Source organism: Dermochelys coriacea, chromosome 4, assembly GCF_009764565.3.
Source record: "Dermochelys coriacea isolate rDerCor1 chromosome 4, rDerCor1.pri.v4, whole genome shotgun sequence".
NCBI classification, from domain to species: domain Eukaryota; kingdom Metazoa; phylum Chordata; order Testudines; family Dermochelyidae; genus Dermochelys; species Dermochelys coriacea.
Genome location: NC_050071.1, coordinates 56,125,707 through 56,143,001, shown reverse-complemented (window position 1 = coordinate 56,143,001; position 17,295 = coordinate 56,125,707). Strand labels below are relative to the sequence as shown.

Here is a 17,295-nt window from a genome sequence, read left to right as displayed (position 1 = left end):
TGGCTGTAGTCTGACTCCTGCACATTCACCCACTCCTGTAATAGGACCATAACCTCTGACTGAGTTTCTGAAGTCTTTAGTCTTCAGTTAAAGACTTCAAGTTACAGAGAATCTCCCATTTACTCTAGTTCAAACCAACAAGAGACCCAGGGTTCAAGTTGTAGAGGACTATGAAACCCCCCCAAGCTCTCTGCCAAGGATGGGGAAAAATTCCTTCCTAACAGTAGTTGCAGCTGGGCCATATGCCATTGTAGGCAACATCATCCTACCCTCCCATCCGTGAATTTTTCAAGACCAGTTTTGACACTGGTTAGGTTCCCTCTTGCCACATCCCTTGGAAGGTTGTTGGGTAGAAACCTGTTTACCTAAAGCTGATGGGGGTCCATTTTATAGCTATTTGTTCTTGTGTCTACAATGGCTCTTAACTTAAATAACTCTTCTTCCTCAATAGTCTTTATCCCTCTGATGTATTTATAGAGAGCAAGCCTCTCTGTCCTTAGCCTGCATTTTGTTAGACTAAACAAGCCAAGTCCCTTACGTCTCCTTAAAAGGCAGGTGTTCCATTCCTCTGATAATCCTCAAAGCCGTTCTCTGTACTTGTTCCTGTGTGAATTCATCTTTCTTAAAGACGGTAGACCAAAATGGCAGGTGTCACCAGTGCCTTGTACAGTAGTAATATATCCCTATGTCTACTGGAAATATTCCACTAGAGGCATGCTAGGATTGTATTAGCATTTTTCATGACCACACCAGTGATGATGTAATACAATAAACTTTCTCCTCCTGTTTCTGACTAGGTCTCCAGCTTCTAGGAAAACTTCTTGGTGTTGGTCCCAAGTTTATGACTTTGCACTATTAAATTTCATCCTGTTTCTACTACTTCAGTTTTCAAGGTTGTCCAAATCCTTGTAGGATCTTCTGGTCCTCCCATGTTGGCAGCGCTTCCCACCTTTGTGTATCTGCAAATTTTTACTAGTACTCCTTTTTATGCCAAGCTCCTTAAAGAAAACGTTAAATAATATTGGTCCCAAGTCTGATCCTTGAGTAACTCCTCTAGTAACCTCTCTGAAGCCTGACAATTCACCTTTCAGGGTTGTAGTCTCCCTTTAAATAGTTTCCTTACCCACCTTTTGATTCTTATATGAATCCCCATCTTCTCCAGTTCAAAGATTTCCCATATGGAACTGTAGCAAGTGCTCTACTGAAATCCAGGTAGATTAAATCTACTTCATTTTGACTAGAAATTATTTTCTGAACAGGAAAATGATCTCTTTTGTAAAAACCATTTTATTACTACTTACCCTCTGTCTTTAATTGCTCTTTCAAAAAGTTGTTTAAAGACCTTACATACAACTGAGCTCAAACTAACAGGCCATGTTTTCTTGGATTCCCCCCTCTCCCCTTTAAATAAAGGTAGTATATTTGCAATTCTCCAGTCAGAGAAGATGACAGATTGTACAGATTCATTAAAAATCCTTGCTATTAGGCTTGCAATTTCATGTGCTAGTTCCTTTTAATAACCTTGGATGATTATCTAGGACCCCAGTTTGGTCCCATTAAGCTACCACCTCAGATGTGGGTAATATCTACTTCCTAATCCTCATTCACGTTAGCCACCTGGCCACTGTCTTCTGCTTGTTACTCTTATTACAAACTGAGGCAAAATAGGCTGTGTTAGGTCATACCTATATTAATCTTTAATGTACACCCTGTCCTCAGTGTTTAGCAGTCCACTTCATTCTGTATTTTCTTATTTATATGGTTTAGTCTGATTTTAATTTCCTTGTTAAGGTCCAGCTTTGCTTTGGGCAGTTCTCTCCTATGCTTTTTCACCTCAAAGAGAGCTTTCCTGGGTGATCCATCCCATCTTCCATTCACTGTAGGCTTTCTGCTTTCTCAAACCGTTTGAGATGCCTGTTCATCCAGTTTTGGTCTGCAACCCTTTCCAATGATTCCCCTGCCCCTTGCTTGGGATGCAGGCTCCAGCTAGTTTCCACAACTTTGATTTAAAAGTAATTCCAAGACTCCTCTATATTCAGATCCTTAAGTTCTTCAGTCCAGTCCACTTCCCTAACCAATTCCCTTAAACAAATTACATTTGCCCTTTTGAAATCAAGGACCCTCGCTGCAGCTCTATATTTGTTTATTCTCTGTGTCAGTGTCAGGCCAGATGGCTACAGGAGAGTAATAGAAGGCAGATGTATTAGCCCCAGGTTAAGTAGGTCCCTTTTCCCTGGGTAAGGTAACAGGGAAGGTTCCAGAATAATCAGGAGACTAAGACAGTCAGGCTGATTAGAACATTTGCAGCCAATCAAGAAGCTGCTAGAATCAATTAAGGCAGGCTAATCAGGGCACCTGAGTTTAAAAAGTAGCTCACTTCAGTTTGTGGTGTGCATGTGAGGAGCTGAGAATGAGAATGCATCCTGTTAGAGGACTGAGCAGTACAAGCGTTATCAGACACCATGAGAAAGATCCTGTGGTGAGGATAAAGAAGAAGATGTTAGGAGGAGGGCAGGGGGGAGGAGGCCAGGGGGAAGTAGCCCAGGGAGTTGTAGCTGGAGGCACTCTAGACAGCTGCATTCCATAGGGCCCTGGGCTGGAACCTGGAGTAGAGGGCAGGCCCAGGTTCCTCCCAACTCCTGGTCAGACACAGGGAGGAGTTGATCTGGACTGTTGGTTCATGAAAACGGCCAAGCTGAGGGCTGCTGTGAAGCTCCAAGGCAAGCAAATCCACCAATAAGCACAAGACTCACCAAGGTAGAGGAGGAACTTTGTCACACTTTCCATGTAGTTTAAACTGAATTATCATTATCACTCCATTTTGTGTTATCTCTTGCAACCAATTCTGAGAAATTCTTGCTGCTTATCAATGCTAAATCTACCACTCTAAAATGGAATATCATTTTCAGTGGTTTGGTGAAGAAACATCAGTTTTTGGATATCTTGGCCCTATCACCATTAGTAGCATTTGCCATCTTATTAATATAGGGGAAATTAGTCTCCCCTAATCACAGTTCCCAGTACTATTAATTAAAAAATATTTGGATATGGATAGAGACCTAATCAGACATGGTGGTCTATAGCAGAACCCAAGCACTAGGCCAGTGGAGCCTCACTATTCTTCCCCAAAGAGATTTTGACCCAAATAGTTCCACTTTCTGTATTCCATTACTTCTAACATACAGAAATTGAAGACTATATAATCTTACTCCACCACCTTTACTTGTCTTTCCTCAACAGCACCAATACTCCAGTCATGACTACTATTCCACCATGTTTCCCTTATGCCTATGTCATCTGGTTTTACTTCCTGCACTAGCTCCTTTCATTGTCTTAGTACACAGTAGGTGCTGTAAGCTGCCCAAACTAAAGAACACGAGTCTGCACTGGCTTTCCTTCCCCTTGAATCCATTTGAAGGGTTTGGTTCTGATTAAGACTGGCCTTAATGGGGAAAGGCCTACTTTCTCTAGTACTTTCTCTCCCCTAGAACCTCTCAAGGCAGTTATGCTTGCCTGCTGTATACTATGGGGACCATAGTGGCATAGCTATGTCAGCACAAGCCCATAGCGTAGACAAAGCCTACAGTCCTAGAAGGATTTTTTCCTATCGCTGTAGGAGCACTATATACCTCAGCAAGGCAGCTAAGTTCAGGAAAGCATTCTGCCAACCTACCAGCATGTATACTATGAAGGGGGCAGGGCTGTTAGGGCAGCATAGCTACTTTCGGCAAGGATGTGTTTTTCACAGCCTGGAATGCCGTATCTGCATCAAATTTTAAGTGCAGACCAGGCCTCTGACAGACAGGACACACATTTGTGGAAGCATAACAGTAAGCTCAAACTCTGGAATGCCCTCCACAAGTCAAAATCATCTTGCCCTTGCAGTTGCAGAACGAGACAAGACACCTCTTCAATACGGCATTCTTTAAAAAAATAAAACAAACCATGCAGTAAAGCTTGCAAAAAGTAGAAGCCAACAGTTCAGTCAGCTGTGCCTCCTGGGCAGATCCCACCATTTTCTGTAATAAATATACTTGCACCTGACAACTTACTTCAAAAAAGTTACATAAAGAAAAGTTACGCTGCTAAAGAGCCATACAGGTAGCTAGCAGGTTTGAAAAATTACAGCGTCCTTTAACATAGGAGATTTAAACTTCCTCGGACAATACAATATATGAAGTTTGGTACTTCTATTTTTCTTAAATCTGCTGTAGGAGCAAAAACACACCTCATCCTTTACAAATTTATGCTTCTCCAATCATCTTTAGATAAGATGGCACTGAGTACTAGGTCTCATTCCTTTCTTGAAGTAGATGGAGTCTTATTGGAGTAACATAACCCTACCTCCTGTACTTTAAACACCTGCTTGTACCACAAGCAGCTGGAACCAGAAATCAAAGAAGTGACTATCAGCCAAATGCAGTATCCTCTATCTGTATTTAACATGTAGTATGTCAGTTACAGATTATGTTTAGAGGAGAGTAATACTTGTTTGACTCCATTAAGACTGAGCAATAAACATTTCAGATAAGACAATCTCTTGAAATATATACCAGTACTGAAAGTATTTAAAAACTCACTGCGTAGTTATTTTACAAGTAATTTTTTCTATAAAACAGGAAAGGATATGTATATTACTTGGAAAATAATGATCCAAAGACTATCAAGCATTGTACGCCAGGGTTATCAAAGACAAAAACCATTTTTTAGATGGATATTTATTTATGAAACCCTCAGCCAGTGTGTCAAACTTGCTTTTTAAAATCAGAGCAGTGTCTATATCTTGACATTCTTTGAAACCTTCATCTTGTACAGAAAACAGCTTTCAAAGATTTTTAAAATTGAAAAAGACTGGGCAGCATTTGGTACTTGAATAAGTTGCATTTAGATTGAAAACCTACCCTAAATTTTGAAATATCTGGAGGTTTATTCAACAATTGTTTATAACAATTAGAGAGGTATCTGGTTTGGAAAGTTGCATGGAAAATATGACTATCACCAAAATACAGAAAGAGTGGCAGTTTCTGTTGCTCAGACTAAAATTTACACTTCTACTGGCTTCTGTTACACATAGCAATAACATCTTAAGCTCCAGAATGAGGGGTGTTCTAAAACCTGATTAAGTGTTTAACAAAGTGTTCAGATTTCAATTTGCATTTTTATAGAGTGATTATGGAGAGTCTCAGATTCCTGTTAGTCATCCAAGAAAAAGTAGTTTCCACTCTTCTTTTGTTCCACATCCTTTAAAAACAAAAACACAAAGTCAGCAGACTCTCCCCATTTACAAAACTCACCGATAAACGAAATTTGATATGCTGAAATAAAGTATAAATTCAGGTACTACAATTGGAGGGTAAAAATAAGTAAGACCAGCAACTTTGGCTTTGCCTCTCAATTCTATTTTGCCCACTATGCAGCAAAGTACAAAGAAGGTACCCAGTTATTTTTCACTTCATTACTTATATTAATTTTTACTTATATTATACTTTCATTAGACAGAACTGCGTTTAACCTGCTCTAAGGCAGTTTCTTACCTTGATTGAATTGAGTTTGTTTATTCTTGGTCTGAAATTGTTGGGGTCTCTTCTGAAAGTAATTTCAAGCTGAGACAAAAACTTATTCATACCAGCCAAAAGAGTCTGAGGACTATTTAAAAAAAAAAAGAGACAGTGGGATTAAGTGATGCGCAAATATGAGTTAATGCACCTCTCATGATGATGTCTACTCAGGGTTCAAGTTAAATCTTCAACCAATCTTTTTTGAGGTTAGGCAGCTAAATAAACTGCCTGGTTTACAGAGGGTCCAAGCACCTGCAATTCTTATTAGAAATTTAATAAGAACTACAGTGTTCAGCATCTCTGAAAGTCAGGCCACTTGGACTCCTAACTCTGGTTTTACAAACCCACCATTAAGGTTCTTAAAATTTGAAAATTGTAGTTTTTCTCCTCTTAGTTTTAAGGAAAATACAAGGATAAAGACTTCAATTATTGTCAACAGTCCACACCTCCTATTATTCTTGCTAACGCAGTCAAGGTTGATAATGTAAAAAAGTAACAGGCATAGAGATGGACAAATTATCTTGTTTTGTAAGCAAGATAGTCCTAACAATAGATGGAATTTTCAGTGGGATTCTAGCTCTGTTATAAACCCTTGAACACAGGAACATACCACTCACTCATCTTTTATATCAAGTTAATTAAAAAAAAAATGTCGAGAGAGACACCACCAGGGTAAAGTGTGAGAGTATATTTACCGCCCACAGAGCAAAAACTATGTTTAAATATAACCAGAAAAAATTGAAAACAAAGTCCAGTCACTTTAGAATTATGTGCTGGATGTCCCAGCATACTATAATCCTTGAGTGCTCCATTAGGATCTTCATTGTCTAGTGGCACCACTGATTGTTTTGGCTCAATATTATACATTTTAAATACTATATGTAATTGGGCCGGTTTAAAAAGGTAGATTTTCAGTATGGCTGCTCCTAATACCTTCTCTGAATAAATTCACTGTCTTCAAAGTCAAGAGCTGTCAAGCGATAAAAAAAATTAATCGCAATTAATCATACTGTTAAACAGAATACCATTTAATGAACTATTTTTGGATGTTTCCTACATTTTCAAACATATTGATTGAGATTAAAAAACACAATACAAAATATACAGTGCTCACTTCATATTTTTTATTACAAATATTTGCACTGTAAAAAAAGAAATAGTATTTTTCAATTCACCTCATACAAGTACTGTAGTGGTCTCCAACCTTTTTACGCACAAGATCACTTTTTGAATTTGAGTGCAACCCAGGATCTACTCTGCCCCCGAGGCCCTGCCCCACTCACTTTCAAAAGGCTGGGGCAGGGGGTTGGGATTCGGGAGGGGATGCTGGCTCTAGACCTGGGTCTGAGGGGTTTGGAGTGTTAGATGGGGTTCCAGACTGAGCCTGGGACAGAGGGTGAAGGAGGGGGTGAGGGGTGCAAGCTCTGGGAGGGAGTCTGCGTGTAGGAGAGGGCTCCGGGTTGGGGCAGAGTGCTGGGGTGCAGAAGGAGGTATGGGGTGTTGGCTCCGGAAGGGGGGCTCAGGGCTAGGGTGCAGGCTCTCACCGGGCAGCACTTACCACAGGTAGCTCCCAGTCAGCAGCACAGCGGGGCTAAGACAGGCTCCCTGCCTACCCCAGCTCCATGCTGCTCCTCAAGGAAGCGGCCAGCACGCCACGGTGACTTAGGGGGGGTGGCAGCAGCAGTGGCATGTGGCTCCACACACTGCCCCTCTTTGCAGGCACTGCCCCTGCAACTCCCATTGGCTGGGAATAGGGAACTGCGGCCAATGGGAGCTGCGGGGGTGGTGCCTGCAGAGAGAAGCAGCATGTGGAGCCACATGCTTGCCCCCTCCCCTGGGGCTGCAAGGGCACACTGGCTGCTTCTGGGAGCGATATGGGGCCAAGGCAAGCAGGGTGCCTGCCTTAGTGGCAGCCCTGCTACACCGCCAGACTTTTAGCGACTGGAGATCGCTATTGACTGGGAGAGTCTCCAGGATCAACCAGTCGATCGTGATCTATGGGTTGGCTGACCACTGCTATAGTGCAATCTCTTTATCTTGAAAGTTGAACTTGGCATGTAGAATTATGTACAAAAAACCCCATTCAAAAATAAAACAATGTAAAAAATGTTGACGTACACTTAGTCTTCCTTCTTGTTCAGCCAATTGCTCAGACAAAACAAGTTTGTTTACATTTGCAGGAGATAATGCTGCCCGCTTCTTGTTTAGAATCACCTGAAAGCGAGAACAGGTGTTCACATGATACAGTTATAGCCGACATCACAAGATATTTTTGTGCTAGATGCACTAAAAATTCACAGGTCCCTTCTTGCTTCAACCACCATTCCAGAGGACATGTGTCCATGCTGATGATGGATTCTGCTCAATAACTATGCAAAACAGAACAGACTGACATGTTCATTTTCATCATTTGAGTCAGATGGTTGATTTTCTTTTTTGGTGGTTCGGGTTCTGTAGTTTTTGCATTGGAGTGTTGCTCTTTTAAGACTTCTGAAAGCATGCTCCATAATCCATCCCTCTCAGATTTTGGAAGGCACTTCAGATTCTTAAACCTTGGGCTGAGTGCTGTAACTATCTTTAGAAATCTCACATTGGTACCTTCTTTGCATTTTGTCAAATCTGCAGTGAAAGTGTTTGTAAAAACTAACATTGTATGCTGGGTCATCATCCAAGACTGCTATAACATGAAATATATGGCAGAATGCAGGTAAAACAGAGCAGGGGACATACAATTCTCCCCCAAGGAGTTCAGTTGCAAATTTAAATCAGCTTTTTAAAAAACAAAAAAACAAAAAAAAAACCACACACCACAAGTGTCAAGGAAGCATGTCCTCTGGAATAGTAGCCAAAGCAGGAAGGGGCATATGAATGTTTAGTATATCTGGCACGTAAATTCCTTACAATGCCAGCTACAAAAGTGCCATGCGATCACCTGTTCTCACTTTCAGGTGACATTGTAAATAAGAAGCAGTTATCACCATCTCCTGCAAATGTAAGCAAACTTGTTTGTCGTAGCGATTGGCTGAACAGGAAAAAAGATTGAGTGGACTCAAAGGCGCTGACATTTTACTTTGTTTTGTTTTTGAGTGCAGGTATGTAACAAAGCAAACAAATCTATATTTGTAAGTTGCACTTTCACAATAAAGAGATTGCACTACAGTACTTGTATGAGATGAATTGAAAAACTTCTTATTTTTACAGTGCAAATATTTGTAATTGCAAATATAAAGTGAGCACTGTACACTTTATATTCTGTGTTAATTAATCAATATTTTTGAAAATGTAGAAAAGCATCCAAAATAAATTTCATTTGGTATTTTATTGTTTAAAAGTGCATTTAAAACTGTGATTAATTTCGAATTAATCGTGCAAGTTAACTGCCATTAATCAACAGTCCTAATTCAAAGCATATTGTTGATATCAAAATGCACCAGAAGTTATTTACAGGAACTAAGTAACAACTTTATCAGCATACCATATTTTAAGAGCTTTCCAATTACAGTATTACACTTTAGAAGCTTGCCTAGGTATACAGTATATCATTTGGCTTGTATTTCACACACCTTATTGCTCACCTGCCTAGAAAAAGCTCTCTCAGCTCATTCCTTCCTACCTGTAAAAAAAAAATCTGAAAATAATTCTTCCAGAGGTATGTTAGCCTCTCTATAGAGCCTTCTTACACTTTTTTTTAAAAAACAAAACCAAACACACACTGATGCTATTTGTGTGTTCAGATTTTTGTACACTACAGTTTTCTAGATAATTTATTTTGATTGCTGTGCAGTGAACCTAGTTGCTGGGGGGGGGGGGGTGACGACTATACAAATTGTTACCATTAATTTACTTCTATACATTGTCCTTTGACCTTCCCTGAGATAACCAAGTTAACATTAGCCTGTTACCTGTTTGCAAGTGTGTTCTTGGATGGAATACCATCAAAGACAATGACACGATCTGCTAGATAGGTCGCCATGATAAAGTCATGCTCTACCACAAAGGCTGTTTTTTTAGCATGGAGAATGAAACTGAAATAGAACAAATATTTGTGAGATATTTAGAAATAAAACTTTAAAAATAAAAATTAATGAAAGCTTTCCCTGTCTTTCTATGTGCACACATTACCGTTTGACAACTCTAGCAGCCATTAGACGCTGTTCAGAGTCCAAATATGCTGAAGGTTCATCAATTAGGTAAACATCAGCAGGCTTACCAAGACAGAGAGCTAGTGCAACACGCTGCAACTCACCACCAGACAATGTCTGCACCTGTTAGGAATAACAACATTTAATAATATTTAGTAGGGGGCATTAAAGAATTGTAAAAAATAAGATGTTAAAATGTCTCAGTGGGTTAATACCTCTTGATCAATGATGTTTTCTATCTGAAGAGGCTTCATTACATCAGTCACAAACTGTGGATGTGTATAGGCATCTCGGATCTTCTCATGGAGCAGCTGACGGACACTTCCCTATTCAAAGACAAAGTGACTTCTTAGTTTGCTTCACTGCACCACAGAAAGGTAAAAAGAAAGATTAAAATATTTAAATAGCGTTTAAATTTAAAGCAGACAGGATTCTCTCTGCATCTCTATAAACGTGTTTTATGTTGGAAATACTTTGGATGTATACAACATAAAAGTGTAGTGACACAAAGAATCTAAACTTACTGTGGACTTGGGACTGATCTTCTGTGGCTTGTAACTGACATTTAGAACTGGTACCTCACCTATAAATATAAATTATATAGTTAAAACAATGACCACCAAAATAAAATTGTCAAAATATGCATCAAATTGCTACATTAAACAATACCTCCTTCATCAGGTGCAAGTCTTCCTGCAAGCATTCTTATAAATGTAGTTTTGCCAGTTCCTAACGAACAAAAGTTTCATGTTATATATAGGAAGTTACTTTATACTGTCATTGCAGTAATCTCTGGAACTTTCTTTAATATCTTCAATAGCATCATGTTTAAATAAAAGCAACTTTGTGTGTGATTATACACACACACACACACACACACACACAAATGGGAATTCTCAAAGCAGTCTGTACTCTGTTCACTGAATACCTGCAGATGATCTGTAAAGAGCTGGCCAAGTCACATGATGCGGGGGGAGGGGGGGGAAGTCATTATTTCTAGTAGTTAAACTGCATCACAAAAACACAATTCTTTCTTAATGTTACTTTCCCATATAAGTCATTGATGTAGTTCCTATGGATGTAGGGATAGCACAGGATCATAAACAGGGGAGCTGGTCCATAGGACAATCTCTGTATTGCATATGGTCTACCACACGGAAATAATCTAGTAATAAACATTTTAGAAGGAACTCAGGGTGATAACTCTTAGCCCCAAAACTGCTATTTTTCCTGTACACAGTTATGTGGTGGTAATAATTCAATAAAAAATTGAATTTTTAAAAGTTCAACTTTCCTTGTATGACTGACTAACAGGTCTGTATTAGAGACAGCGTATTAGCTTGTGTTGGAGTTGAGAAGCAGTGTATACACTTATTGCCTGTATTACAAGGAGTGATCTAGTGCAGTGGTTTTCAAACTTTTTTTTCTGGTGACCTAGTTGAAGAAAATTGTGGATACTCGTGACCCAATGGAGCTGAGGATGAGTGGGGTGTGGGCGGGGCTCAGGGCTGGGGCAGAGGTTTGGGGTGCAGGAGTGCGGACTGCAGCATGGGGCTGGGAATGAGGGGTTCAGGATGTGGGAGGGGTCTCTGGGCTGGAGGTGCAGGCTCTGGGGTGCAGGAGAGGGCACTGGGTTTAGGGGGGCTCAGAGCTGGGGCAGGCATTTGGGGTATGGGAGGGGTTGCAGGCTCTGGGGTGGGGTAAGGGATGAGGGGTTTAGGATGCAGGAGGTGGCTCCGGGTTTGAGGCAAGGCTCAGGGCTGGGGTGCAGGTTTACCTCTTGCAGCTCCCAGTCAGTGGCGCAGCTGGGGTGCAGAGGCAAGCTTCCCACCTGTCCTGGCACTGTGGACCGTGTTGCGCCCTCGAAGCGCGCCAGCCCAGCTCCTAGACAGAGGTGTGCAAGTGGCTCCACATGGCTTTTGCCTGCAGACACCTTCCTTTCCCCCCAGCTCCAATTGGCTGGGAGTTGGCGCATGGGAGTGTGGAGCCAGTGCTCAGGGCCAGGACAGCAAGCAAAGCCCTGTGATCCCCCACTTAGGAGCCGGACCTGCTGCTGGCCACTTCTGGGGTGTGGCACGGTGTCGGAATAGGTAGGAATTAGCCTGCCTTAGCCCGGCAGCACTGCCGACAGGACTTTTAACGGCCCGGTCAGTGGTACTGACCAGAGCTGCCGTGACCCAGTACCTTCCATTCTGCAACCCACAGTTTGAAAACCACTGACAGTGGATAGCACTGGACTAGGACTCGGGAGACCTCGGTTCTATTCTCTGCTCGGCAACCTTGGGCTAGTCAATTCACTGCTCGGTGTCTCAGTTTCCTTATCTGTAAGGATAGGTATAATAAGGCTTACCTCCTTTGTAAAGCACTTTGAGACCCACTTATGAAAAGTGCTAGATAAGAGTGAGGTACTATTACAGACCGACAGAAGTATTCCCATTAATGTGTTTAAATAGGATACGTTTACAACTAGAAACATTATATTTAGTAAAGAAGATCTGCTCTTAGGTTGTGTGCACAATGTCAGAGCTGTTCAAAGGCATAGTTTTTAATAAGATACTGTTCTTTTATTTTCCTGGATCCAGACCTCAATACCACATAATTGTTTTTAATAGTGTTTAGCACACCACATTAGACACACTAATTTCTACACAGAACACTCACCATTTTCCCCTAGCATAACCATGATTTCAGAGTCAGTGAATTCTCCAGCTACTATGGCTAGTTCGAATTCTCCCATCTTTTTTTTCATTCCTGGATATTTATACATACACATCTTCTTAACTTCTTCTTCATTAGCTGTCTCAGCCACTTTAAAAACCAGAGATGCATCTCGAAATCTTAAATTTTCTGTTGGAACGTAACCATCCAAGAAAATGTTTATGCCTATAAGAGAAAAGTAAGCTACATTAGTAAAATCATGTGTAAAAAACCCCTAAAACTGCATGGACACTTAGTGTTTGATTGTAAGCATCAGATGGACCAGGACTGATAATGACCAAAGTCCTGTGTCCTATGTGGCATGTTAGACTTAAATTATTCAACAAGGACTCTTATTAGCAAGAGATTGGAAATTATACAGCAAAGTTAAATGATTTTGTTAAAATAACAAAGTTAAATAACTTTCCGCAACCTCTATTCAAATAACTATAAAATATCAAATGTATAAACAATGCATTTTATTTGCACGGCAGTAAGACTCAAGAACTAGACAAAACTCAGAACCCAGTTCGCAGGGAATTTCAACATTTCAAAAAAATGGTTGTGTTCTGCCTTAGAAGCAAACCAGATTTCTGTTTTTTGAAGTTTCACATGAACTAGAAATTAAAAAAAAAGATTGGTCTGGAAACCCCATCACATGGCGTTTCCAAAACAAAACATGCTTTCCATACCCACAGCAGCTGCTGACTGAAACTGACATAATTCTTGTCAGTTTCACTGCTTCCCTTCCCCATCCCCCAATAGTAGTGGTGAAATGACAAGAATGGCGCTCCACAGAGTTTGTGCCTTCCCCTTTTGTACTGCTCCTCCCAAGCACTGCAGGAACGATGCTCTGCTCCTAAGCAAGTTTGTTCCTTGATCCTCCAGACAGTACTCCCCGAGATGGCCCTTCTTCCCCTATTCGGAATATAATTCCATGGACAAAGTTACTTTCATCTTTCCTGCCCTGAATCTCTAAAGATCTTCCTTTAGTTGTTTCCAATTCTTCATTGCCTTGAATTCAGCCCAGGTCAACAATGACTAAGTCAGTATGGTCTGACAACTGTTCCATAGCTTTCTGATTGTCGTAGTCAATGGAGTTACATCTGTTATAGTCATAAAACATGTCACTTTTCTTTGACTCTAGATGCAAGACTGAATTGTTTCCAGAGCATGGCAACTCAACTGAACTCATCTCTCGACCTGTGTTCTGTCTATTGTCCCGTTCCCCCGCCCCCCCGCCTTTGTATAAATCCCTAGCTTACAAACAATTCCTGGTATCAAACTCATTCTATGGAGAGAAAGCCAAACTGCATTTTTAATTATGGCTTGGAGTACAAATTTAGGACTATATACAACCCTTGCTACATACTAGAACTCCCCCACTGGATGTCAATTGAAGATGTGCACAAAAAGCAATGTTAGAGTATGACCTTTGTCATAACTCAACTTTCAGTTAATTATTACCTTATTACTACATTCAGCATACCTCAAAGAAAGATATGCTCACCTGAGGACCACCTCCTGTTTCTCCCGCTCAAAGGGGCATTTGAGGGTATGTCTACACTGCAATGAAACATCTGTGGCTGGCCCACATCAGCTGACTCAGGATTATGGGCTATAAAACTGTGGTGTAGATGCTTGGGCCCTGAACATCTACACTGCAATTTTAGAGCCCATAGCTAGAGCCTACCAAATTCACAGCCACAAAAAATGCGTCATGGACATAAAATCTGGTCTCCTCCCGTGAAATCTGGTCTTGTGTGTTTTTACCCTATACTATGTAGATTTCATAGGGGAGACCAGTGTTTCTCATACTGGGGGGGGTCACAAAAAGGGAGTTGCGGGGGTGGAGTGTCATAAGGTTATTTGGGGAGCGGGGCTGGGGAAGGTGCCATGGTATTGCGCTGACTTCGGAGAGCAGCGGCTACTGGCTGGGCACCCAGCTCTGAAGGCAGTGCCCCACCAGCAGCAGCACAGAAGCAAGGGTGACAATACCATACCATGCCATCCTTCTGCACTGCTGCTGGTGGCAGCTCTGCCTTCAGCTTGCTGCCGTCCCTCTCCAGCTGCCCAGCTCTGAAGGCAGTGCCGCCACCAGCAGCAGCCCAGAAGGGCAGGCAGCAATGCCGCAACCCCCCCTACAATAACCTTGTTGCCCCCCACAACTTCTTTTTGGGTCAGGACTCCTTCAGTTATAACACTGTGAAATTTAAGATGTAAATAGCTGAAATAATGAAATTTAGGATTTTAAAAATTGTATGACCATGAAATTACCAAATTCACGGTCCATTTTGGTCAGTGCCCTATACAGGTCAGCCTGAACCCTGTGAGCCCAAGTCAACTGACACAGGCCAGCCATGGGTGTTTAATTGCAGTGTAAACATACCCCAAGTCTTCTTCCCTACCCTGCTGCAGCTCCAAATTCCAACCTCTACCTGCCCCATAGGCTTCACTCCCACCCCTTTAATTGCTGATCACTTTTATGGATGGAATAAATAAATACTTAATGTTGACATGCATACCATAGTACATTATATTTAGAAAAAAAAAAAAGGCTTTAAAATTCTGCATTTTAAAAGATACATTTGCTTAGAACGACCATGTTTATCACACTGTGCATGCTTGCTTATTTGTGAGGGCAAGAGGAATGGGGGTTGGAGAGAGAGCCAGGGGTCAAGAGTTACCTTCTCTTACACTGAAAGGCATAGTGACGACACCATAAGCACTTGGCACACCATACAGGCAGCAGATAAAGTCAGAGAGATAATCTAACACACTAAGATCATGCTCTACAACAATGATATATCTGAAAAATAAAACCAAAATTATTTGTTAAACTTCTTCATTAAAAAGAATGAGATTTGTGTATGTTTGTTTTTGTTTCTGTCAATGGAAAAAATAGTTTGATATAAAATGAAATAAGTACACTTGAGATTTTGCCACTAGTCTCACATACCAAGAAATTATCAATATTTTGTTTAAATTAACAATACAATGCTGCTCTTGGTATGGATTCTTAGCTTTAAGCTAATACGGATAAAATTCAAACTTCTCAGTACAAGTGTTTTGCTAAATGCTCAATAAATGGCTACTGGGAGCAACAACTCTGGAAGTTTACTCTCCATTTGAGCTGACAATTTTTTTTAACAAAGTAGCTGAAAAGACAGTTTGGTCATGGGGAAAATAAAACCACAAATATTTGAAGGATGTAAATCCCAGGAGGGAGGAGGAGAGAGATGTGTAGAATTATAAATAGTGTTGGGGAGAAATTAAGAAAAGGAAAATTTAGAATGACTAAAAGGAAAAATAATCCTGACAATGTGATCTGTTGAACTGTCTTCAAAAAGTAGACTACACAAAACACATTAGAAAAATATACTATAAGAAACAATCTTCATTAGCAAGGAGACTGACTGCGTGATTCTTCAGTCTCTGAACTACAATCTAGTGTCATTAAAATCTAACAAAATTTGTACTTACCTGTCTGGATTTATTAGAGATCGAATAGTAATGGCAGCCTTCAGACGCTGCTTAACATCTAGGTAGCTAGAAGGTTCATCAAACATAAAGCTATCCCAAAGAGAGAGGAAAATATCAATGAATGTATATTTTTAATTTTCATTTCTATAACATTTTAAAATCTAACCTGAAAACCTTCTAAATTTACCCTCCAAGTGATATTTTAAGATGTTTATAGCAGGGGTCGGCAACCGATGGCACGCATGCCAAACAACGCACAAGAGTCAATTTTTAATGGCACGCTGCTGTCTGCCGGACCCGGGCGGACAGCAGTGTGCCACTAAAAATCCTGCCCGGCCCGCTCTTTTCCGCCCACCACTCTCTCCTTGTAGGGCAGGCAAGCTTCCCCGTCCCCCCCGCCTCTTCCCCCAGCGTGCTGGGTTCCTGCCCCTCCTTCTCTCCCTCCCTGCTGGCCGATCAGCTTACGGCCCTTGCTACAAGCAGGAGAGCTAAAAGCAGAGTTGCAGAGTGCCTCTGCTCCGGGGACCTTGGGGAAGAGGGGTGGAATAAGGGCATATCCCCTCCAGCCCCCTGCCGTGAGCCGCTCAGGGAAGGGAGCTGGAGCACCCCCACGACACCAGCCCACACCCCCCTGCCCTGACTCCTGCAACCCCCACACACCGTCAGCCCTGACTCCTGCACCCCCACATCCCCACTCCCACCAAACAGGAGCTCCTGCACCCCCCCCCCCCACATTCCCACCTGCACCCCTCGCACCAAATGGAAGCTGCCCTGCTAAGTGCTCCACACCCAAACCTCCTGCCCCAACCCTGAGCCCTCTCTCTCTCTCTCTCATTCTAGCTCCTGGCCAGATCCTGCACCTTCAACCCCAGCCCTGTTCTCAGTACACTCCCACCCTCGTCTCAATACAGAGAGGGCAAGAGAATGGCTAGAACCATGGAGAAGGTAAATACCTACTCTATGTGGACAGGGCCGCGACCCCAAACCGGCAGCAGGCTGAGCGGGGCCGGCAGTCTGGAACGGGCAGCTCAGCCCGCTGCCAGTATGGGGTCCTGGCAGCAGGCCCCGTTCAGCCCGCTGCTGGCCTAGGTGAACAGAACCTGAGGCCGCCAACAGGCTGAGTGGGCCACTGGCGTAAGATCAGCATTTTAATTTAATTTTAAATGAAGCTTTTTAAACATTTTGAAAACCTTGTTTACATACGACAATAGTTTAGTTATATAATATAGACTTATAGAGAGAGACCTAAAAAACGTTAAAATGTATTATTGGCATGCGAAACCTTAAATTAAAGTGAATAAATGAAGACTCTGCACACCACTTCTAAAAAGGTTGCAGACCCTGGTCTACAGTAATAAAAAAAAAAAATCATTTTTCTAGTGTGCTTCAACACCTTCCCTGATGCTTCTGCCAAC

The 17,295-nt window shown here is 41.7% G+C and overlaps 1 protein-coding gene across 7 annotated transcripts in view; it reads right to left on the bottom strand.

Moving 5' to 3' along the window:
- Positions 1 to 4,832: 4,832 nt before the first annotated feature.
- Positions 4,833 to 17,295, bottom strand: part of ABCE1 (ATP binding cassette subfamily E member 1) — a 33,345-nt gene continuing 20,882 nt past the window's right edge. For all 7 annotated transcript variants that reach the window (XM_038398903.2, XM_043512976.1, XM_043512978.1 and 4 more), the window contains 10 exons: positions 15,881 to 15,970; positions 15,085 to 15,206; positions 12,362 to 12,583; positions 10,370 to 10,429; positions 10,225 to 10,283; positions 9,916 to 10,026; positions 9,681 to 9,823; positions 9,461 to 9,583; positions 5,535 to 5,646; positions 4,833 to 5,241 (listed from right to left, as the gene is read on the bottom strand). In XM_038398903.2, coding sequence (XP_038254831.1) covers positions 5,194 to 5,241; positions 5,535 to 5,646; positions 9,461 to 9,583; positions 9,681 to 9,823; positions 9,916 to 10,026; positions 10,225 to 10,283; positions 10,370 to 10,429; positions 12,362 to 12,583; positions 15,085 to 15,206; positions 15,881 to 15,970 — 1,090 coding nt within the window. In that variant the 3' untranslated portion in view covers positions 4,833 to 5,193. The remainder of the gene's footprint in view (positions 5,242 to 5,534; positions 5,647 to 9,460; positions 9,584 to 9,680; positions 9,824 to 9,915; positions 10,027 to 10,224; positions 10,284 to 10,369; positions 10,430 to 12,361; positions 12,584 to 15,084; positions 15,207 to 15,880; positions 15,971 to 17,295) is intronic.